General features: G+C 31.7%; 1 protein-coding gene across 1 annotated transcript; it reads left to right on the top strand.

Annotated features, from left to right (window-relative positions):
• Positions 1 to 23,653: 23,653 nt before the first annotated feature.
• On the top strand, positions 23,654 to 25,892 carry LOC123264929. The gene is made up of 2 exons (XM_044728461.1): positions 23,654 to 24,057; positions 24,965 to 25,892. The coding sequence occupies exons 1-2, from the start codon at positions 23,950 to 23,952 to the stop codon at positions 25,820 to 25,822; spliced, it is 966 nt and encodes a 321-aa protein (XP_044584396.1). The 5' UTR covers positions 23,654 to 23,949; the 3' UTR covers positions 25,823 to 25,892.
• Positions 25,893 to 26,122: the final 230 nt, after the last annotated feature.

Raw genomic sequence — 26,122 nt, 5'->3', positions numbered from 1 at the left:
CTTATTTTTTTCTGTTCTTCGGTCAGTGTTGGGCGGCGGTCGTTTTTTAATAAATCAGATATCCATCCTCTTATGTTTATCAAGTTATTATCTGTATTATTCATATCAAAAGTACGACCCCTTTGAAGTAACTTGCAAATTTCTGAAAATAGATTCTAAAATGAGTTGTGTTTTATAATCAGATTTAGATTTTTTAATTTAGCTTTTTGAAATAACGTTTTAAGTACAAAAAAAAAAAGATTTCGTAAATTATTTGAGTACCATATTACTGAAAACAACTATTATTTTCCATCAATTTTTTTTCTTTATGTTTTAATTTATTCAAGTAAGGGATTTTTTAATTTTTTTGTCTAATTTTTCAACAATTATTTACAAATAATTTATCTATTTATATATAATATTTTATAACTGGATAGTTTGCTATTATTTTAATAATTAATCGTTGTGATCTATACGTTAATATTACGATGCGTTCTTAATGTCACAAAGACATATAATAAAAGTTTTTTGTTTAATAAACTTAGTATTGTTTGAAATGTAGTAATTCACTGATCAATTAAATTTCCTTTCAATAATTTTTTTCATTCGAAATTGAACGTTTGGACGTTTTGGTGGTCAAATTTCATAATTTTCTAAAATAGGCTTAATTTTATAATTTTTTTTTCGAATTATCGATTTACGTATCCAAAGGTCAAAAACGTTCAAGTTCTGAGGCAGAAAGTTTAAAAATGAAAAGAAAATTTGTTTAATGGGTTTCTACATTTCAAAAATTCCAGAGTTAGTAGAGAAAAATAAATTTCCTATGTATTCTTTTGGCTACAGTAAAAACCTGGGAAAATTTTTTTTACATCTACGTTTATCTAACGGGCCCTCTTTTTAATCTCCGTTAATCTAATTACATCTAAAACTATACATTTGCATTATAAGTTACATCTCTTTAGATTTCCGTGGACTCAAAAATCAAAATTTAATTGTACGTAAATCAATTTTTTTTCTCTGGGAAGATTTATAAACCTCATGTTTTCCTATAAAATTATAAACTTTTATAGTCAATCAATTGAGAAAATGTTTTTTGCCTATCATCTTAAAAGCTTCTCTAAGGTATAAAAAAATTGCCTTCAAAGCGCAGCTTGATATCTCAATGCTTCATAAAGCTCAATGAATTTTTATTTTCCCATTTAAATAACACGTAAAAAAATTTTATTTACGTTTTCATCTGGTAAAACTACGAAAAAAATTTTTTTCGTAGTTTTTTTTTCGTCAATTATTCTTGTAGAAAATTTAATTCTCTACAAAAAAGTATTAAAGTAGTTTCTTCGTAATCTTAACGAGTAAAAAGTTATTGAGCTTTGAATACTCTCTAAAATTTCTCTTCAAAATTTCTCTCATTACAATTTGTATATTTTTTCCTATGAGCAGTGACTTTTTAAAATTGAACTTGAATTCCATTACGGAATCGAAATCAAGAGCAAGCTAGTACTTCTGGATGTATACTGAATTTAATTTTTTTATTTAAGAACATGTAGGACAGGTGAATATTTAAATTTTGAACATGATGCTGGAACGCTTTTTGACCGAATGAAAAATCATGAAACTTTGCAGGAGTACGTAAATAGAAGTCCTTCGTGAATTAATTCTTTTATTTTTAAATTTAATCATTGAAAAAAAAAAATAAATAAACAGGTCGAGTTCGTGCGTAAAACTGCCTGATCTCAGGAGTCATTTATTTATTTATTTATTTATTTATTATGCCAAGGCTAATTGCCATATGGCAAGCTTTAATACTACAATGATTTTTTATAAAAATAGTTGATACATTGTGGTAACATAATAATGCACTGTGAGTACTATATCTATATTTGATAATAATAATAATAACTATGGTTTTACAGATTTCTTAAGAATTTATAACAATGAAATTTTTATAAGACAATTTATAATCGAATTATAATAGATCGAGTTTTAATAGATTTAACTAAGAAACTCATATATAAAGAAAGTTTTTTGTATGTATATATGCTTGCTTGTAAACTGATCATAGCAATTTCGATGTGTTTAAGATAAGTTAACTAGTAAAAGAGACTCATCATCTTAAAAGTTAATCAAAATCGGATTCTAACAAGTAATCGAATAAAGTTGATTTGAAAACTTCAAGGCTACATGAATTTATAATATTTAACGGCAGATTTTGCCAGAGACGTATAATGGTTACAACGAATGAATTTTCATAGTAGGACGAAGTAAAAGGTGGTATCACAAAGTTTACATTATTTGTTTTATTTGCAAGTCTCTGGGAACGTCGAAATACATCTTCTACGAATAATTCTCTTAAATAGCTTGGTTTTTTAACTCGTAATAATTTATAGAAATAGGTTGCTAGAAAGTAAGTTCGTCTTGATTTTATTGATAGACAGTTTAGTTTACGCCGATAGGGCGTAATATGATCATCACGTCTTAAGTTGAAAATAAAACGAATTGTGCTATTTACTGCTCGTTGTAATTTTAAATCATTGTCTGCAGTAGAGTCAACTAAGACAGCAGAACAATAGTCAATAATAGGTAATACAGTAGTTGATACTAATAATTTAGGAACATCTTGAGTAAAAATATTTTTCCTAACTTTAAGGCTATAAAGCGCCGAATTTACTTTCTTTATAGTATTTGAGACATGACTTTTCCAGGACAGATTATTACTAACAGTGAGACCCAAACATTTAATAGTAGTTACATAAGGTAATGCGATGCCATCAATAACAATAGGCGGAAGAGAAGCGGTATTTAATAACCTCAGTTTACCAGTAGAACCTAATATTATTGCAACCGTTTTATTTAAATTTAACTTTAGGCCATGCTCTTTTGCCCAATTTGCAATTTCTTGTGCATCAATAGTAACTAGTCTGACCGTTTCATCCAATGTGGAGGGAGTGAACTGGCGATAAATATATTTGTCATCGGCAAATAAGCCGTAATGACAATGCTTTATCTTTTTTACTACTAGATTTATGACAATAAGAAATAAGATAGGTCCCAACACAGATCCTTGCGGCACTCCAGACGATATTTCCAGAAACTCAACTGGTACACTTCAGTCATCTACAATCGATTGTGATCGTTTCGAGAGATAGGAGTAAAACCACGTTATGGTATCCATAGAAAAACCCAGTTCCACCATCGCAATCAGGATGACTTTAGGATCGACATAATCGAATGCTTTGCTAAGATCAAAAGCAACTAACATGGTCAAGTTCCCTTTGTCCATAGCCATTCGTATGTCGTCGGTTAACTTTAAGAGAGCTGTCTGAGTACTGTGATGCTTTCTGAAGCCAGATTGATATTTATCTAATAGGTTATTGTCTTCTAGATATGCTACCAATTGATTTGCTACAATTCTTTCAAATACTTTACTAAGATGTGATAAATTTGCAATTGGTCGAGTATCTGATGGCGATTTAGGTGGTGTAGTTTTGTTTAGTGGAATTATAAAGACCATTTTCCACATATCGGGAAAGATACCTGTAACTAAGGATCTATTAAATAAAGACGTGAGAAATAAGGTTATTTGCGGTAAATGATCTTTCAACCACCCTAAACTCAATTCATCAGGACTCCTACCTTTTGATTTTTGCAATGTTAGCTGTAAAGCTTTTGTAACATCAACAATGTCAATCTGACTCCAGTTAAATATGCAGTTTACTTTGCTAGAATAATGCTGTGCCAGTGAATTTAGGAATAGTGAATCACAGGAGGCATGTTTTCTTACTATATCAGCATAGAACTCGTTTAGAACAGGTGGATCAAAATAATGTAGCGATGAGGATGGGTTTGATTTTAATAACCCTAGACGCTTTAATTTACTCCAGATAGATTGACCACATGGTAGATTAGTAAGTTCATATTTTAAATAATTTTCTCGAGCTGTATTTAATTTGATTTTTAGCTGCTTTCTCTTTAACTTATATAGCTTTAATAAATTTTGATCACCAGTCCTTTTTGCCCGTTTATATAATGCATCGCGCTCTCTACAATTATTTTTCAGTTCAGTTGTAACCCAAGTATTTGAGCTTCTCATTATTTTTCTTGTAACTAGGGGTGCATAAATATCAAGCGTTTCAATAACATGTTTTAGAAAATAGTCAAGTAGCTCATTTGGGTCAGAGTTTCTAACAGCATCGTCACTAATAGACAATACATTCATTAAAGTAGTTGAGAGTGCAGTATGGTCACAGTTTTTGAAGTTGCGATAAGTTATAGTTTTTTCTGCGGGTCGCGGAGAGGTTAAGAGATATTCACAGTATAGGTAATCATGACCTGCAATGAATGGGGCATCCGATTTAAAGAATTTACCTAGCTTGGATTTATTATCGAGTAATATTACATCTAACCAGGAGTCGCAATAATTCGTATGATGGGTGGTTTCAAAAGGTACACAGAAAAGAGCTGATTCATTAATAAATGTTTTTAAGTGATTGAATTGAACTCCAATTTGAATCTAATAAATTACAATTTAAGTCACCTGCAATTACTGAGTTTTGGAAATTAGGAGATAGTTTAGAGTAGATATTGATAAAATTAAAAAGAGTATGACCATTTGGTCTTCGATATACACAAGAGAGTAGAAGATGTGAGCCAGTTTGTAAGATAACGTCTAGTATTATAAATTCTGGTGTATTAATATCGTCTGAGGCGGATATGTGCAGGACTTTCGCTTTAAGTGATTTGTGTATAAGACATGCTACTCCACCTCCCTGCATAAAACGGCCAGAATCTTTGTGTATTAAGTTACGATCTCTCCTGAAAACTTCATATCCATCGATTCCAAAAATGCTGTTATCAATATTTGGTTTTAGCCATGTTTCAACTAATACAATAATATGTGGCTTAACATCTGAGACTAGATCTAATAATTGCGATACATGACCTACCAAACTATTTATATTTAAACTTAAAATTGACAATATATTAGTATTAATTATCTTAGTTAAATCTACTGTACGTTAAATTAATCTATCTAAATCAAAATCAGTGTTTACAATAATTTTTTCAGAGCTTTCATCCTTTCTTACATAAATAATACCATGACGTGTCCATACAAACTTATAATTCAATTCTTTAATTCTAGTTTTCGTTTTTAGTAAAAGTTTATAAGTATCTGGGTTTAGAAACTCATTTATATAAATAAAACCTTTCATTGAACTGCTGACATGGGTTTCAAATACATTTTCAATCCGTAGATTCTTTGTTTTTCTTTTTTCACTCAAAATATGATCACATACTTGGGGTGATTTTAATTTAAGAATATACGAGTGGGTATAGGTAGCTTTTTGTTTATTTCCACTGTTGTTTTGTTGTCGTTTTTTCTCTAATTTACGCACTGTTAAGATATCACTCTTTAGATTTGACACTTTAAGGCTATCAAACACACACATCGTAACTTCATCTGGTGATAATTTGGTAGCAATAACTTCTGGAATACCCGAGACAACCAGTTCAGATGCTGAAGGTGATGTAGCATGGGATCCAACACTCACTGCATTTTTTAACTTTGTTAATTCAGCATTTATAGATTTCGTGTTTTCCCGCGTTGTGTTTTTAAATGCAGTAAAATCTTCATTTAATTCTTTAATGCTTACTGTATTTACTGCAACATTACCTTGTAATATGTCGAGTCGAGTACTAAGATTATCAATCTTCTGAGTCATTGAACCAGTAGATTTCAAAAAAACTTCCATGAAGGAAGTCAGCTTTTCATCTAGACTCTTAGTCTCCCAATGTTCTGGAAATGCAACAGTTTCCTCAGGTGTTTTATCGACAGGAGTAATCTCCCCTGTTTGCGGCATTTCAGTCATCTGTGACATACTGCTAGTGTCTTGTTGTTCAAAGACTGAATCAGAAATTGGTGGCCAGGGCACGAGTGGTGAAATTGGAGTGACGGGAGACGTAACCGCCGACTTTATGCTTGATGTTGATGAATGCCTAGATGTTGAATGTCCTACTGGCTTCTTGGATGCAGAGTTTTTTGATATAATACCTGTCAGAGACGCTAACTTTGTTTTGGAGCTAGAGAATGCCACTGGATGAGAATTTGATGATTTTATTGAGCCGGATCGACTCCTTGTGTTTATGAGACTAGATTGTAATGACCTTGCACAACAATTATTGGGTGACAATTTTAATACATACTCTCGTAGACAACTTGCGTGATAAAATTGCTGACAAGTTATACAGGAAAACAAAGATTTCCCCGATCTTCTGCATACCGCACAAATATCTGAGGCTAATGGCATAGTAAATTATTCAAAATATGAATTTGACAAGGTTGTTCGTATAAGTATTTGGAATGACTTAATAGAAGATTGTACATAGTCATACGTAAGAACGATGTTTCGCTTATTATAAACACAATGAGTCATAGATAAATACAGGTGAGTCACTTCAGCTGTGTAGAGTCATATATATATAAGTTTACATCTCAGGCACAACACTAACCGATCACCCACTTTCAATACTAATATAAGATGCGCCTACAACCTGCGCCAAGCACTAAACAAGCCGACAATGTCTAACCTAAATTTTGAAAATCATTAGGTACGAAACTTTTACAAAACACTTTAAACCTTACACAATGTTGAATTACTAATTTTTATATTTCAGAATATTAAGCACAATTTTATGTCTTTAATAAAACAAAAACAAGAATTATTACTATTAGTAGTTTTTTTAAATATTAATTTAAAGACGGAGCTAATTTAAGTATGCTTACGTACTCACAGCGCACTTTTTAAGATTATATCATCACATATTTAAGTAAATAAGCTTGACTATAAAGAAATAGCTAATAAACATACAACCAATATAATCTTTGAGACTGATTTAATTTTTTGGTTATTTCTTATTTTAGTTTATATGACATAAGACATAATTATTAAAATGCAGCTGGGTTAGGGTAAAAAAGTAATTGTCAACAACAAATTTAATTTATTATATATTTTCATGTAGGCCGCAAGAAAGTGCCAAAAGTAAATTATCTAGTTCAATTTTTTTAAGCAGTGGTTAGAGTATTTACAAAGTCTGGTAATCTCCTTCAGTGCATTTTACATGTGGTTCAAATAACCAAACCGATATATTAAATTGTCATTTGTTGTCAGTGGTCCAGACTGAATTACCGATATCAGACTGTATACTATGTTTTTAAGAAAAAAATATAAATTACATAATCAAATACTTGGAAACAGAAAATGTGATACAACATGGATTCTAAAATTATATTTGATTAAATTTTCTTTTATTGCGAGTATTTAAAGCTTAATAACTTTTTACTTGTTAGGATTACGAAAAAACTACCTCATTCAACTTTTCAAGTTCTCCATGAATGTTGACATTAATTAGAATAATAGTAAGACTTATGGATCCAATTTTATAAATAAATTATAAATAAAAATAGTTGCCAGGGGACTGAGTTTTTAAGTGGCCCAGATACATATTTCCAGCATAAACGGTGCTTTGACACTAAATAAAATGGCGATAAAGCGTTAACAGCTCTATGGTTATTAACTTAAGGCTAGTTAGATCCTTATAAACCTTACAAAAGGTAAAATAACACGCTGGATTTTTTTTTTTGGTTTTGAACTTCTGGCAGGGGACTGTTCTTAAAATGCCTGGGACAAACTTTCGTTTAATGAATTTAATGAAACAAATTAATTTTCGGTACTCTTCATTGAAGAAGATTGTTAGTTAACTAATTAAGTTCATAAACATTATGGATCAAATTATATATTATGGACGAATAACTTAAAATTTTATCTTAAAGTTTTAATTTTGGGAATGGTATTATATCCGGCGTCGCCTCATATAATACTCGGGGTCTCTGCCTCACGACGAAAAGTGCAGCGCTTGCACTTTGAAGGACAATCGGACAACACCTCGATCACGCCTTGAGCACACCATGCCCACGTTCTGTCAAACTTGCAATTTTAGACCAATAACAAAATTCAATTCCCTCCCAAAAGTCGCGACCCGAGTGCTTAAAAACCCTAAGCAACGCGGCACGCGCGTTCAATCTTTTATCAAAGAATACGAGGGAAGGTATCCTCGTAGAACCCGTGTGTGTCCCCGTACCGCGTTACGTACGAGGCAGTATAAAGCACTAGGTCGCTTATACAAACTTCTAAATTCACTATTGTCCTATTTGATTCTTTAAATTATATCGTCTACGAATCGCGCCAGTGTGCTCTTCGAGCAGGATCGAGGGCCCCGTTGTCCGTAGTGATATCTTTCTCTAAATTCCAACTTTTCGATCTGTTATTTAATTGAGGGTGGATCTAAGTATTCGCCAGAGTCGTTACTCTGTTCACGAACTCATAATTAAACATTCTAAATCACTAAATATAGTTATAAGTAAATAGTTATTAAGTGAAATATTGTGCATTGAGTGCGTCTCGCCCGTAGGGCTAAAATTTTGAATAAACAGTAAAACTCCGAATATCGTGGAACCCATCATTTCTAAGATTAGTTCCTGAACCTCTTTCATTACATCGATCTCAACCACGAGAGAAGGAAGAGAAACCAATCCAGGATCTACCGATCAACACTCAAATTTAAATCAACAATTGAATTCATAAGGGACGAAGGTAAGTTCGGTTCCTGTAATCGACTTCTCTTTAAATTCGCCGTTTGGAACTCCTGGATACCGGGAGGCGTTCGAAATCCACATTAAAAATAAAACTCTTGTAGTTTATCTACAAGAGAAAATCTATCTAAAAGCGTGTCCGAGCCTCCTCAAGGCCCACTCTACCAATAATTATTTAATTATAATTAATTCGGACATAACAATGGTATAACCCAGGGGACTGTTATTTCGATGGTTTACGAATTTATAGCAAAAAAACCAAAATTTGTTTCATTTTAGTTGTCAATGCTCCAAATAGAAATGTTTATTTACTTTCGTAACAAATTTTTTTTGTAACAAAATAACAATTTTTCCAATAAAAAAATGCCTGAGACAGCGAAAAATATCCTTACAGAGAATCACCCGTATAGTGAGAAAATATCCCTTTTATTAAAGAAACTTTAGAATTGCTAAAATATTTTTCAATATTATTTAATACAATAATAACTGAGCTACAATAAACAATTTAAGATTAAGTACACACGTGAATAAAAATAATGAAAAAGAAATTTTTTCACTCTAGTGAAAGATCAATTTTTATTTGCAAAAAAAAATTTATTAGCAAAAAAATATATAATAATTATTTTATACTTTTAACGTGATTGCTTCATTATTAAGAAAATAAACTTTTTTCTATTATTATGTGCGTCATTCCCATAATATTATAGGAACCATTCCTATAATATTACACGAACCATTCCTATAATATTATAGGAACCATTCCCATAACATATAGAAGCTATTCCATTATCGTATAGGAACGTTTCCAATAAACTATGGGTATTGTTCCCATAATGAGTATAGGATTGATGCCTATAATGATCATTTTATTATAGGAACCCCGACTAGAAACTACTTTGGGATTACTCAGCGTATACATCTGGACCTGATTGGGTCCCAAAGAGGCACGCCCAATTGGAAAATCCCTATAAGGGCCTAATTCGCCCCCAATTGGGCAATTCCAACGTAAAAATAAAAATTTTTATTCAGTTTTTCCCGATAGGGCCCTGCGTGGGACCTAAATGGGAAATCCCAATGCAAAAATGAGTAGCTTCATTCAGTTTTTCCTAATAGGGCCCTGTGTGGGACCTAAATGGGAAATCCCAACGTAAAATTAAAAATTTCTATTCAGTTTTTCCCAATAGGGTCCTGTGTGGGACCTAAGAGGGATAACCCAACGGAAAAAAAAATAAAATTTCTAAATTTTCCCCAGTGGGAACTGTGTGGGATCTAAGAGGATTTTCCCAACGTAATGTAAATAAGGCATCGATGAGTTTTCCTAACTGGGCTCGTAGTAGGATCCAATTGGAATAACCCAACCTGAGAGTAGATACATGAATAAATAATCTTTAAATTTAGACAATCGTTTATTTATATAAAAAATCAACCACCCAAAGATCTGGTGAGCTTATATTCTTAGCATATATTCATTGTAAATTAATTAGAAATAAAAATAAATATTAGCCGTTAAGTATAGAAAATAATTAGGAAAAAAATTCATCCAACATTGTTAAATAAAAACTACAAAATTTAGATTTATCAAATTTTACATAACTTTATATTTTAAAAAATTTAATTTTACGAGATTAAAAATACATTCTAAAAAATCGGGATGAATTCGAAGTAAATCTTAATCCAACTTAAAATTTAATCCCATTACTCGGAGTTTTGGAGTAAAGTAATTAAACGATTCGCGTATAGAGTGAATCCGAAGTTTTTTTAGCGGAGTCATTCCAGATTAATTTGGGATCAATTCGAGATTAAATTCAAATACTCCACAGAAAAAAAGGTTCACTTAAGCCAAGAAAATATTTTTCTTCCTAATTATTTTCTTGAGCGAAAAAAAAAATTTTTTTGGCACCAGAAATTTCACTTATTCCAATAAAATTAATTTTCTTGCTTATTAAAGAAATAAGTATCTTGATCCAAGAAAATTTATTTAAGTTAAGAAAATCTTGTTGTTTTGAAAAAATTTAGTCTCTTGCTCCAAAAAATTTAGTTCTTGGTAGAAGTAAATTTTCTTACCTTGAGAAAATTTCTCTCTTGCTCCAAAAAATTAAATATCTCGATAAAAGTAAATTTTCATTAATATTTTTATTGATCAATATGTCAAATGGGAAGATCATATAATATTGAATCTTTTTTTTTTTCATTTAATATGTATAATTGCACGCTAAAATAATATAAAATGGGTATCAAATATTCAAGAGAAAAATTTTCTCAAAGTGAGAAAACATTATTATTATTAGTATTGTTAGTATGTAAGAATTCAATTTTTGAAAAATATCCAACTTTTGAGGATTCACATTTGCACAAGAATTTACATTGTAAAAAAAATTGAACTTTTTCATAATTAAATTTTTATCCATACAATAAAATTTTAAAAAATAACTTGCATTTCAAAAAAATTTTAATTTAAAAAAAAAAAATTTTTGTGTTAGTATAAGGGGGATTCCAAATTTAATCGGACATTTTTAAGGAATTTTATTTTTGATTTTTTCAATTTTTTTACATTTTTCAGTCGTTTTTTTTTTATTTTTAAATTTTTTATTTAATTTATACAAAAATTTTATTTTCACGTCAGTAAAGTGGATAAACATGAATAATGTCTCAGTCAACCGGTAAAGTTCATGTATACGAGATAGGAAATTTTCTCATCAGCACTCCTGCTTGGACCAGCGGTAACGTCAAGGACTGAGGACCCAAAGGACGCAAGTTCGAGCCCAACTCACGACAAGGATTTTTTCTATCAACGATTTCATTTCAATTCAAATTAAATTTACTAACGAGATCATAATATAATATGAGTATATGGTTCTAAATTGTTTTTAATCTTTTCGAAAATCATAATATTTTTTCTTTCAAAATTTAGATTGGGCTCTGATGGGGATTTCCCCATTGGGACCTGAGAGGGATTGCCCAATGAGGGCCGCATAGGACTTTGCGTGACATCCCCATGTGGGGTCCCTATTAGGAAACCCAACAAGGGCCCAATAGGTCTTACATTAAAATTTCTAGTCGGGACCATTCCCATAATTTCTGGAAAGGTTCCTGACAAAGGTTCTTGGTGTCCTATACATTTCTCTCCGTGTATATTCATAAATATAGATATACAAATACACGATCATCTATTGGGGCTTTTACCTTACCACAATTTTAACAAATTTTCAAAAAAATTTATAAATTTATTTGACTTTTTTTTTTAAATTAAAAAAAAAATTTCGTTTTAAAAAAATGAAAATTAAAATGGTGGACCTCACTTGTAAATAATTATCAAAAGTTTTTTTTGATTGGAAAAAAATAATTTTAGATAATAGAAAATTTGTGAATTTTTATCCAAAATTATTCATTTTCGAAATCTACAAAAATTTTTTTCAACAAGAAAATTACTGTTTGAAAATTTTTTATTCTTTCAACTCAGAAATAAAGTTATTGAAAATTTTCAACAAATTAATTTCTTATTGCAGCATTGTTCCTTTTTTTTCTCAGTGTACAGTGGGATTTTTGGGTAAATATGGTGTATTTCTGGTATTTTTTATAAATAGTAAAATTCCAGCATAAATATGGTGTAATACCTGATTTAGAAGTTTAGGAGTATCGTCAGTGTAAGTAGGGTGTAATACCTATTTTCGTTGCTAACAGTGGGGTTCTAGTGTAGAGACGGTGTAACGCACGCTTTTTTACATTTCCGGTGGAATTTGAGTGTAGAGACGGTGTAACATACATTTTTTTTCATTCACGGGGGACTTCCAGTGTAGAGATGGTGTAACACACGCTTTTTTACATTTCCGGTGGAATTCCAGTGTAGAGACGGTGTAACACGCGCTTTTTTACATTTACGGTGGAATTCCCGTGTAGAGACGGTGTAACACACGCTTTTTTACATTTCCGGTGGAATTTCAGTGTAGAGACGGTGTAACACACGTTTTTTTATATTGCCTCAGAAATGAAAGCCTCAGAAATGAAAAATTTTTTCTATTATTATTTCATACCGGTATTTGAAGGCATTATGAAAATTGAATACTTCAATCATTGTTTGCTCTTAATTACTGCCATTTATTATTTAAGTTCTGATAGAGTAACGAGAATTATGATTGATCAAGCTGACGATTTATTAAATAAATTTGTTCGAGAATTTGAGCAATCATATGGAAAAATATTTTCATCCATTAATGTTCATCTGTTATTGCATTTACCTAATTGTGTAAGACTGCAAGGACTGCTCTGGGCTCATGATTGCTATGCTTACGAAGATTACAACGGACAATTACTGCTTCAAATTCACGGTACTAGATACATAGGATCTCAAGTTGTTAATGGTCATAATCATTCAATAAAAATGATCAAATATATGGGAACTGTTGAAAATGAAAACGTTCGAGATTTTTTTAATAATAAAAAAAAACAATCCAAGATTACGGAAAAAGTATGTGATGATGGATACAGCGTAGGTTGCTACAAAACTCTTCAAGAAATTCCGAACATCATTATAAATGCTATGAATAATAGTAGGATAACAATAAACAATGTTTATATGTGTAAATTTTTAAGATTGTTAAAAAAAAAATATATTATACGTATCAGAAGAATATACCAGAGAAGTAAAAACATGTACGTCAGTGGTAAAATATATTGATAACAATGTTGAAAAAATTGGCAAAATAATTTGCTTTGTAAAATATTTAAAATGTGAATGTCATCGAAATAACTGTAATTGTAAATTCAAATATTTTGCAGTGATTCGTCAAATGGTAAAAAATAATTTTTATGTGGTGAATGGTAATAATTGTATGATTAAAAGCTCTAATTTTTTTTATACTTCTTCAAACACAAATATTGTCCAAGCTATTGAAGTAAATAATTTAATTGCACCTTGTATATATATTAATATTAATAACATTTCATATATTATACATTCTTTAAATGTAAAAAAACTTGAATAAATACAAACATCAGGGACAATTCTAATTTTATAAGATGATTAATATAATCACCCCTAACTATTATTATAACTACTCCTGAAAAGCTCCATAAAAAAAGTGTACATGATAAAATGCAATGAAAAATTTCTAAAAATAATCCTACTTGAATACTGATGAAACTAATTTTAATAATTAGGTTTCATCAGGTTGAAAAAAGGTTTTTGACTGGAAAAAACGAATAAAAAATAAGTCTAATTTCAACCTTATCAGACTGACTCCAACAAACAATTTCGTCAGCATCAATTCAGGTTCACGTTTTATTGTACAGAAGAACGTTCAGTGTCAAAAAAGCTTAAAAAGTTGATACTGATTTGAAACTGGAGAGCCTAAATAATACTTTGGTTTCATTCAGTTTCAAATCAGTTTGAACCTTGATGCTTACATCAGACTCAAAAGTTTGATTTTAGTTTCAATTCAGCTCAGTCAGTTTCATGCTAAGTTCAATTCAGCTTGAACAGTTTGACCTAAGCTCAAAATCAGTGTCAACAGCTTTAATTCAAGCTTCAAATTTTTGCCTCGGGCGTTTTCACAGGCTTTTTTTTCATGACTAGGAAGATATTTCACTGCGGGTTTTGAAAAAAAAAAAAATAGTCGATTTTTTTGAACCGGTCTAAGGTTCATGTAGGCTCATGTAGATTCATTATTCTGACTTGGAGCACTATTTAAAAATTTCCGATTATTTATATGATGTCCAAAAATTGTCCGAAAAATGTCCTTTATTGTGTCACGTTTGGATGTCCACGTTTGGATGTCCACGTTTGGATGTCCACGTTTGGGACAATTTTTTTTTTACATGGGTGACAGTGTAAAAATATTAAATTCACACCCCCTAAATTTAACACAGTATTTGGTGTAATTTTCACACAAAAATTTTTACACCGGCTCATTTACACTACACCGGGTCCAAAAAAATTTTTCAGTGTATTTTAAAACTCGGTAAAGGAGAACTGGTAAGATTTGGAAACTTAATTGACTCTATGCCATGTATTCAAACAAGTGTTGATGAAATTTTAACTCTACACGGAAAAAAGAAAACTCGAAAAATTATCCACTCAGCAAAAAATTTCTAATTCGTTTCCTATGTAATGTATTGACTTATGATTGGCAGCAAACTTTAATAAAACAGTCCCTCTAAATATCTTAATAGTTATTTTTAATTTCTAATAATTTAAAAATACTGAAAAATCGTTTAGAAAAAAAACTGAATATTTTTTATAAAAAAAGTCGGAGAAATTTTGAATTTTACGATATCGAAAAAAATCGTACGCCATTTTATTCGGAAAACGATTGTTTTGAGGAAAAAAATCAAGATTTGATGAAGTTTGAAAAAAATATATTTATTCTGAAATTTGAAGTTACGAATTTCGGTCAGTCGCTTAAAATGAGACTAACAGCATGGAGACATTTGTGACTTATCACAATTTATTGCGTAGATTTCAACCGACAACAGATCGCACACTAAGTCTTATTTATAAATTTCCTTCTAGATTCAAATTTGCCTCAAAGTTCATCTGGGGTCCACTGGACCCCATGTGTCCTCAACGGGTTAAAAAATTGAATTTAGAAAAATGTTATTTCAAACTGTAATTTTTCTAATTTTGATTACGACGGTACCGATTTTACATTTTGTACTGTAATTTTTCGAGTTTTCTTTTTTCCGTGTAGAAAGTTTAGTTTATACAATATCAGAAGTTGAATTTTATTTTAAATATAAAAAAACGTCTTTTAATAAATAAATAAATATATATTTATATATATTATTATTATTATATATTATATATTATTATTATTATTATTATTATTATTATTATTATTATTATTATTATTATTATTATTATTATTATTATTATTATTATTATTATTATTATTATTATTATATATTATATATTATTATTATTATTATTATTATTATTATTATTATTATTATTATTATTATGTTATTAAATGCTCAGGGGGGTTGTCCCCGGAGTCCGATTCTCCGAGGGCCCAGCCTGAGCTCCATCCATTACTGCTGGACCACTCCGCACAACAAGGCGGTTAGTGATCACAGCAGGCCAAAGTCATTTTCCTAAGTAGACGGAGGGAACCTAGTATGACAGCCTTCTGCATCCTGACCGCCAAGAATTCGGCTTTTGATGAGCAAGCTGGAACTCTGGCAAGTGAGGATACAAAAGACTGTTTCATCCCTCCGAGGACGCCAACAATCAGGACGACGAGCTTGACACGGTAACCTGGGTAAAGTTTGCCAATTTCAAACAGGAGATCCTGATATATCTGTCTTTTGTGCTCTTCTTTGGCTGAGATGTTGTATTCAGCCGGGGCCGAGAACTCAATGACATAAATGTCACGAGTAGCCTTGTCGAAGAGCACAATATCAGGTTTGTTGTGATCTATCCGCCGAGTTGTTGCAAACGGCATGTTCCAATAAATTTTGCAACTGTCATTCTCAACAACCTGGGGAATATCTCCTGGCAGATAAGGCAGCACCGGTGTCACGTCAATACCGTAGCGGTGACGAAGATAGTAGTACAGTACTCTCAGGGCAGCATTGTGACGCTGGATGTATGCACCTCTCGCCAGCACAGGACATGCTGACAAAATGTGCATAAGCGTCTCCGGATGTTGTTTACACGCCCTGCAGGTCGTGTCCGGGAGCTGCACCTGGAGCACCTTGCTACGGTACTCTAGAGTGTTAATGACACCATCTTGGCAAGCAAATATGAACCCTTCAGTCTCGGACATCAGGCCAGCTGACTTTAAGAAGGAAAACGTCAGCTGAGTGGACAAGCCATGATCACGCACGTGTTTGAAGAACACGCTGTGCATAGACTTGTCCATCAGTTTGCCTAGGAGTAGTTTTTCCTCGGCGTTCCTGATGGCGCTCTTGAATTCCTCCTTTCGGAGTTCCATAAGAGCGTTTATTTCTCCAAGACCAAGGGTTCTTGCCGCATATATTGCTGCCTTATATAAGAACGACCCCTTATGCGCATTCTCATGTTTATGAACAATTTGCATAAGAAAGTCATCCTCATCTGCAGTGAAATTGACAACTTCGTGTGTTAAACCCAGGACTAAACGATCGTGAAGCCGCTCCAAGCTCTGCAAACCTCTCCCTCCGATCGACCGGGAGAGGTATAATCTGGCGACTGATGAATTGGGGTGCATGCTCCGGTTCATGTTGATAGTCTTACGGGTTCTGATGTCGAGATCTCGCAGATCCTTTCGGGCCCATTTTAAGACACCGAAAGAGTATAGTAAGACTGGGACAGCGAGCGTGTTAGTAGCGGAGACTTTATTTTTGCCGGAAAGTTCGGAGGACCAAATTTTCCGGAGTCTCCTAACATACTCGCTACGGAGAGTTGCTTGGACTTCGGAGACCGCATGCATGCGGTGCTCTTCCATTCCTAGATATCTATACAACTCTCCGGCGTCTAATTGTCTCAAAACGCTCCCATCTACCAACTCGACATCATCACCCGTAACAGAGCACTTACCCCTCGCCAGATGTACGACCGCACACTTGTCCAACCCAAAAGACATTCCGGCATCCCGAGTGTACTCTGCTACGATGTTAAGGGCCGCCTGTAGATGATCTTCATCAGCACTATACAGCTTCAGGTCATCCATATAAAGCAGATGGGTAATCGAGTATTTTCGATCACCCGGAGGCCCCACAGAGTACCCACGAGTTTTACGGAGAGCAACAGATATAGGCAGCAGTGAGATGCAAAACAGCAGAGGGCTCAAGGAATCACCTTGGAAGACCCCTCGTTTGTACTCTACAACTCCGGTTATGTGCAATGCATTTCCACTTCCAATGTGAAAACGCGTTCGCCAGAGCTGCATTGTACGCCGAATGCATTCCACTATTTCAGGATTGACCCCCAGGCATTTGAGGAGATATAAAATCAACTCATGAGAAGTTGAGTCAAATGCCTTGCGATAGTCGATCCAGGCCATTGACAGGTTGCGTTGATAGTAGATCGCATCTTGTGTGACACATCGATCAACTATCAAGTTCTCTTTGCAACCTGACAGGCCTCTTTTGCTGCCACGCTGTTCATATATCTGTTGCCATACAGGTTCTATCTCATGCAAAATACGGTTGTTTAAAATTTTTGTAAAAATTTTATAAACCGCATTCAAGCAGGTGATAGGCCTGTAATTCTTTGGGTCAGACAAGTCACCTTTTTTTGGTATCAGTACGGTTCGCCCTTCCACGAGCCAGTCTGGAATCGGTTCGTCAGCTCTAATGTACGATGTAAATATACGGGCCAGATGGAGGTGGGTAGAAGTAAACTTCTTCCACCAAAAGACATTTATGCCATCTGGTCCCGGGGCAGCCCAATTTTGCTGCCATTTAGAGCTGAACGAACTTCATTCACACTGACTGCAGGGCTCTCTTCATCAGCATTCTGTCTACGGTGTTCCCGACAGAATGCTTTAAAGTCGTGCAGAGCTGGAGTATTGGCGTTCACGTTTGGTTGATCTCCATACAACTCAGTCCAAAAAGCTTCCACCCGCTCAGGTGTTGGATAATTCCCGGTAACATCGGTCTTTGGTGTCAGAAAGCGTGAAGGGCTGGATCGAAACAACGAGTAGTCGACCAACCGCTTCAGCCTTTTCTCTAGTGACTTTTTGGCAGTCACTAGAGCCCGCAATTTATTGAGAGACTCTTCCTTGATGACAAGAAGAGTACTCTTATTCAGTGTGTGATGACGCCACCGAAGTTCAGCAGCAATGCGCCGAATTCGGGGCGTGTATGCTCTTTGAGTTGTTTCAAACTCAATCACACACTGAATGCGGGAGACCTGTTTCCGGGATCTGTCAATTTTGAGTCCAAGTTGTGAGATGCGCTGTCTCAACCTTGCCTCGATCGAGAGACAATGTCTCTCTCTCGGAAAAGCCGAAACTGCTGCACCATACACAACCTGGCTCACAGTGAGCAGGGTGGAATCCTCCAGGATGTTTGCACGGAGATCTTCATTTACCGCTTCTAGCTGTTGTTGGGAGTAAGTTATCTTTTTAGATATACTTACTTGCCGTCCTATAAAGGGATTGTTGTCATCCAAGGAGGAACGGCGTCGCTCTTGGTGTAATTGCGCCGGAAAGGAAAGTCTATTAGACTGCCTTCTATCCGGCAGTCTTCTATTACGCCGAAGATAAGCGGCATAATTACGCAGGTGTTTAGGCGTAAAATGCTCTAGCTCCGGATGCATATCACTCCAAAGAGTGTGCATCCGGGCCATATAACCGCTCACCCCCGGCTCGCTACGTTGGTAGCACACCAAGAGGTCGACTCGTAGTTCCTCCGTCCACTTAAAGAAAGTCCTTAAAGCGCCAGGGTCGTCATCGTTCATCGGGTCCGGCGTGCTCCTCCCACCTGATGAATGGTCCTCATCCGAAAAGGACCGGTTGTGGGGAGCACTTCTGAGATTACGTCTTGTTGTAACTCAGTATTTCAATGCAGTGAGTAGTTGGCCCACTATTATTATTATTATTATTATTATTATCATTATCATTATTATTATTATTATTATTATTATATATTATATATTATTATTATTATATATTATATATTATTATTATTATTATTATTATTATTATTATTATATATATATATATATATATATATATATATATATATATATATATATATATATATATATATATATATATATTTATAATAATAAATAAATAATACAACCGATTTACCAATTTACGGTGGAACTCAGAGAATTTTCATTAATAATGATGATATAATGCTGTTTTGTAAGCTATATAGAAGACTATGTCTTACAATATGAGTTTCTGTGCAAATGAAAAATAATTGAAAAAAATAAAAGCAAAGTTATCAAACTATTTATTTATCATGTTCAAAATATCCACTATGTTAAGAGAAATATCAGAGTTAAGATAAAAATAATTATTATATTGTTCCTAACATTTAATATTGTAAATATTATTAAACTTGTTGTATAACATTCATTCAATCAATTTCTGTGTTATTTTATAAATTAAAAATCCTTAAATAAATGTTACTTGTCTTATTTTGATAAATATTGAATATTTATTGTGTTTTATTTGTTTTATGGATCATTTAATATTCATAATTCGATACGGTGTAAATTTATTCTACTGTTACACCGGTATCACACCGGTTCAACACCGGATTTTTAACACCGCAAAAGAACACCGCTCTTTTTTTAAAGTGTAGAAATTGATGAAATGTCGATAGTAAGAATGAAAAAATTAATAGTAATTTTCATTACTACTGGGATAATAGAGATCATGCGCGAATTATAGAAGCTTCTATACGAAAATTAACAATTTTTTAATTTTTATTCCAACGGGAAACTATTCTCTTTGAAAAATAGCTTCACGAAAGGAAATTCTCAGATTAATAATTTAACAATTATCGCACTTGAAATGTTAATGTTCGTGCTACAAAAAATTGTTAATTAACTAATAGATAACTTATTGAAAATTCGCGATAAAAATTTTTGGACCATGATGGATTATTGTTCATTAATCTATCCTGCAGGCACCTGAATTTTTTCAATTTTTAATTTTCATTTTTAATGTTTAAATAATATTTATTCTTTAAAGTTCGAAGGGGGCGTGGCTTGCGCAAGCCGGAGTACCCGTTTTCGGGCGTATTTTCAACCCTCTGGGAAAATTATAAATATTCGTCTTATAATTCCGGGAGTCGGAACTTTTTTTAGGAAATTTTTTGGGTTGCAGTCAAATAGACAGATTGACAACATTCCGAACTAATAAATTACTAGAACTTAGAAAGTAAATATGAAATATAATTTAAAATAAATAATTTGACAAATTTTAAAATTCCGAAAAATGTAAACTTGAATAAAGAAAAAACTAAAGCTATATTAATAGAATCTTTCAAAGTCACAAAGTCTCAATAAATTAAAAAACATAACAACGAAAATTTTTACGCCAAAATAAATGAACAGACGAACACTCATTTAGCCGAAAAATGTGAATATATACCTATTTGGATGAGTAATTTTCGACCGAATCATTATTCATATGGATAAGTATTCGGATGAATATATGTCGGAACGAACTTTTTTCGAAATTAAATTAATTTTAACTCTTGAGGAATATAAGATTTATGTTTACCTATATTCGATAGCTCGGTGTTTTATAATTTACAAAATTGTTTTTCGGCTAGTATTCTATTTAAGTTAATGTATTTTATAAACTTTGAATGTAGCGGAATTCTTAATTTTTTAAAGTTTTGATGATTCGGAATGCTTTCGATCTGACTAGTTGACCGCAACCCAATTTTTTCCTCTGTTTGAATCTTTTTACAAATTTGAAAAATCTTTATTAGTTTTTGCGATATTTGCAAAAAACTAAACTCCTTTTTTTTTTAGTTAATTGTTAATAACTTTTGCAATTTTTGCAAGCGGAACTTCATTGTTTTTCAAAAATTATCTAGATGCCATTCCGAATCAAATGACACCTCAATCATAATTTTCGGAGACTGCTGAAAAAAGTTGATCAAAAAGGCACTTGTTGACTAGACTAGTATTCTTAGTTTCTAATAGATGGCGTATAGTTAGAAAATTCTTTTCTTCCTAGAAAGTTAATTTATATATGTGATAGTCCAAATTATATAGCGATTTGATTTACTCTCTGAGTAGTATCTGTTTCCAACAGCAAGTGCACTTTATTTGCTGTTGATGTTTTGACTTGCTCAACTATGAGCGATTCGATGCTCATCGAAGTATTTTTGTGATGAAAATATTATTTGAAAAAAAATTTTTGCAAAACATGCATTAATTCTTTTTTATTACAGATTAATTTTCAATTTTCTCCAATTCTCGATCAATAAATTTTTTGAAACAAAATATTCTCTTTTTTTACGGTAAAACTGAATAAGTCTTATCAACTCTTAGAGCCAGTTTTTCAATTCAGGATAAAATTTTATCCAATAATAATAATACTTTTTTTTTATCCTGGATTGAAAAACTGGACCTTAATAGCCCTTTGGGAAAGTCCCAGATCGCAGGGGAAATTTGTCTTTTTAAGAGATTTTTCAGAGAATTATTTCCACAAGGATTCCTACAAGAAGTTTTAATAACTCTGAATAACTCTTCTGGCAGAGTTCCAAATCTTGTAAAAAATCTGACTTTCTAAATCGAATGAAGAGTTTTTCTGACTTAATAAGACTTTTTCGGACTTTTTAAGAAAATCGAAAACTTTATGAACTATTATTCATACTTTTTAAAAATTTTTTACAGTTATTTTAAAGAAATTTTTCCACAAGGTACTACTGCCGAAGTTAATTCTCTCTGGTATTTTATTAGCAAAAGTAAATGAGATTATAACATCTTGATAAATAATTAAAAATTATTTATAAAAACGGCAAAATATTGAATGTGGATATCAAACGATCATAAAAATAATCGTGCGTACATGTTTATAATAATACAGCGCGCAAAAATAGTTATAATTATTGATTATTCACATGATTACTAATAACGAATGCTATATTAATACTTTAATGATAAATTTATTTCTTATTAGTTATTAATTTGATTGTTATTTAGTTATCAATTATTTTTAATTATAAGTTAATCACTTACTATAATTATTGTTTGGAAGTAGAGTCAGCTCGATTTTTAGCTTAAAAAAAATTGAAAAATAAATTCCGAATCTTCGTTTCTTTTTTGATATTATGTCTGCGGCGCATTTGAAAGTAGAAAATAGTCGTTTTTCTAAGTTTAGAATAACAATCACTTTTACACTTAATTTTAGGCACAAAAATTTATACTTTTGAAGTTTTTCAGTGGAATTGATGTTACACAATATTTTTTCACTCTTCACGAATTTTTTTTCTTGATTCGGATATCATAATTCACAAATTTCCATCAATTATATTTTGCTAAACATTGAATTTTATTCATTTGAAATAATTCGTAATTAACACTCCCACTAAACTAAGATTTTTCCCACCAGCTAGCGTACAAGTCTTGAAGTACTTACGGTATCTTATTTTATGCGAATGAAATTTCCTACACTAGAGAGCGGCATATGTAACATCTTACTCCTTCCGTATGGAGGTATGAAACTTACCAAGTCATTTTCTAAATACTTAACACGTGTTATTTTTAGGTACATAAGTTACGAGGTAAATTACGAAAATTACGTTACGAATTTTGTGTTCCCGAAAACGATGACAAAAAATAATGTAATGCCTCTAGATGCATCCAGAAGGTGACGCTACCAGCCAGTGCAAATTTAAATGTAATTTAGATTATATTAAATTATTTTATTAATTCATAATTTAAATAGTGAACACTATCCAAATTAGAAAGTTTAGGTTCTGTATCGTAGAATATTTATTATATAGAGTATATTTTGTTTCAAATAAATATAAGCTATTATCGAGTACAAAGGGACATTGTAGTTGAGTTCTGAGATTCTCAGACTGAGAAACCTTAGGTACTTGAGATTCTGAGGAAAAGCCATAAAAGACACGTGTGAGAAAAATTCTATGATCCCTTGTTTCAACGGCTAAATAATAACGTAACAAATATGTAACAAAAAATAAGATCGTTAAATAACATATTTTTGTTAAACTTGCTTTAATATAATATTGCAACGAAATATATAAAAATTAAATTAAAAATTTATATCCTGTATCCAACTTATAAATAATTATTAATTAATGTTAAAAGAATAAGATTGTATAAAATAATATTATTAAATGATATCTATCTCTTACGTTAACAATTAAACTATTTCATAGTTTTAATAGATTATAGATTGATAGAAATAGTAATAAGCTTAATCTAATTTGCAAAATACGAATATTAATGCACTGCAATATATATAATTTATAAATAAATATATGTGAATATAATAGGAAATATTATATATTAGTGTGTGAAAATTATTTATATGTAGTAGAAATATGTGTACCTCTATATGTACAAGAGCGGATATATGTATGGGAGTTATGGTGGGAGAAGAACGGAGTTTGAAGCTCTTCGGAAAAACCATGGAGACTAGATAAGGAGCCCGAACTCAAACGGGATAATTGACAGAGTCTGCCCACTAAAATCGTACCGGTTAAGTTACCTTTTTTCACCACTAGCGTCGCTAATGTTCCTTTTGTACTGACGTGAATATAGCATCGTAAATACATGTGAAGTGAGCAAGTAAATGTCAACCGCATTTTTTGTAAGTAAACAATAACAAATGTGTCGAACAATCTCGTGATATAGTTTAAATAATTTTGTAAGTTTTATTTTTATAAAAAAATAAAAAATGGGTAGGGTGTGTGCTATTAAAAATTGTAATAGTGGAAGTGCCGCTGATAAAAAGCGACGGAGTCAATTAAATTTAAAAGGTCCAGGATTTTTTAAAGTACCACAGGTAAGTAAAAATATTAAAATATTAATAGATAAATAAAACAAAAAAATTCAATGAAAATTAAGTTAGCCGATATCTAAAAATTTTTAGAATTTTTTTTTCATTGAAAAAATTATTATAAAAAAATAAAAAAAAATTTTCATTTGTAAAAAACTTGAAAATTTGTAAGTGCAATTTTTAAAAAATATTTTTTTGTATTAATTTAATTATTGAAAAAAAAAAAATCAAAAAATTAACCAGTATTAAAAAAATCAACTCCGAGAAGCTCAGTACCAAAAAACACAGTATTAAAAAAATCTACTCCGAGAAGCTCAACTCCAAAAAACTTAGTTTTAAAAAAATCTACCCCGAGAAGCACAACGCCAAAAAACTCAGTTTTTAAAAAATCTAAGGTAAAACCCCCAATATATGATCATGTACCAGTATATGATCACTCCATGTATTTGTATACCTATATTTGTGAATATAGATATACAAATACATGGAGTGATCATATACTGGTACGTGATCATCTATTGGGGCTTTTACCTTACTCCGAAAAGTTTAACTCCGAAAAATTCAGTATTAAAAAAATCTACTCCGAGAAGATCAACTCCAAAAAACTCTGTATCAAACAAAACGACTCCAAAATCCAAATCAAAAAAAAAACTTTTCCCTATATCTTCTAGCTCTATATCGGGTTTTAAAATAACGTTACGAGCAACTTTGGAAATTTTATCTGAGTTACACAATGATTATGGGTACGAATATATTCTAACATCTCGGTTAACTCAAGATAATCTTGAGGTAATAGTCTAAGAAATTCTATCTATTGAATGCTCAAATTTTTTCTATTATTATTATTATTATTATTATTATTATTATTATTATTATTATTATTATTATTAATATTATTATTGTTTATTTATAGAGATTGTTTTCTATTATGAGATACAGTTGTGGTGCCAATGATCATTCAACTCCTCAGCAGTTTGGTCAAGTTTTTCGTTTGTATTGTTGCAATGCCATGATTAAACCGCCAAAAGGTTCAAATGTAACTGGAGTTAAATTACTTCAAACTCTAATGAAGACAAAGGACTCATTGGAAATGTCTCGTCAGCCGCGAATGGAGTGGTTGGAAAAAATTGACCAAATGCTTGAGAACGCTGTACCACTTGATGCAATTTGGCAAGATAATTCATCCAACAATAGCGATGGCACTGCTATGAGTGAAAATGACTTAAGCGATACAATTACAGAATCAGAGCCAAATACTTCTATAACAGAGGAATGCATGCTTCAAGACCATGATTATGACGTTGTGTCAACAAGCCGAGAAGTTCAGGCTTACATGGCCGGTTATATCGTTAGAAAACTTAAAGCTAAGTGTAAGTGCCTATTGTGCTTAAAAAGTCTTCAATCGTCTAATGATGAATCGCATTGCCGGGACCGTTTCATTGATTTAATGGAAAAGTATGGAGGATTATCGCGAGCAAGTGACAGTTTATTTCAATTGACTGTGCAATTAGAAGCTGCTTTTTTGGACGTTGTTGGTAGAGTGGGGCTGAGTCATGGAATTATTTATAAAATATTAAACCGAGTTGAGAAAATTCTACCAACATTATCATTAGTAGGGTGTGCAGTTCATCAGCTTGAAATCACCAAAGAAATAATTGATTTTTACATAACCATGAGGCTGTATTTTCTCGGTAGAACTTTTAACAAGAGAAATCAGTTGAGAAGAGAAAAAATGAAAACTCTGAAAAAAACTTCTAAACTAGTAACATAAACTATAATTTAAACGAATCTTATTTTAAATATTCATTACTTGAATTATTATCTTCTATTTAATTAATCATTATCTCATAAATAACTTATTTTCTTTATAAAAAAAAGTTGTACGTTTAACAATATAATATTTATCTATATTAAAATTTTTCTCATTACTATTGACCTTTCAAACTTATTAAAATTATAAAAAATTATTTCATTTCTAGGAGTAAATTATATTATTAATTACATTAATATTTAAAACTAATTACGGTAAATAAGTTTTGTTGATTTTATTTAATTACTTTCTTTTTCTTAA

Source organism: Cotesia glomerata, linkage group LG5 (assembly GCF_020080835.1).
Source record: "Cotesia glomerata isolate CgM1 linkage group LG5, MPM_Cglom_v2.3, whole genome shotgun sequence".
Classification (NCBI taxonomy): domain Eukaryota; kingdom Metazoa; phylum Arthropoda; class Insecta; order Hymenoptera; family Braconidae; genus Cotesia; species Cotesia glomerata.
The sequence above is the reverse complement of the archived record's forward strand: the minus strand, read 5'-3'. Positions and strand labels throughout refer to the sequence as shown.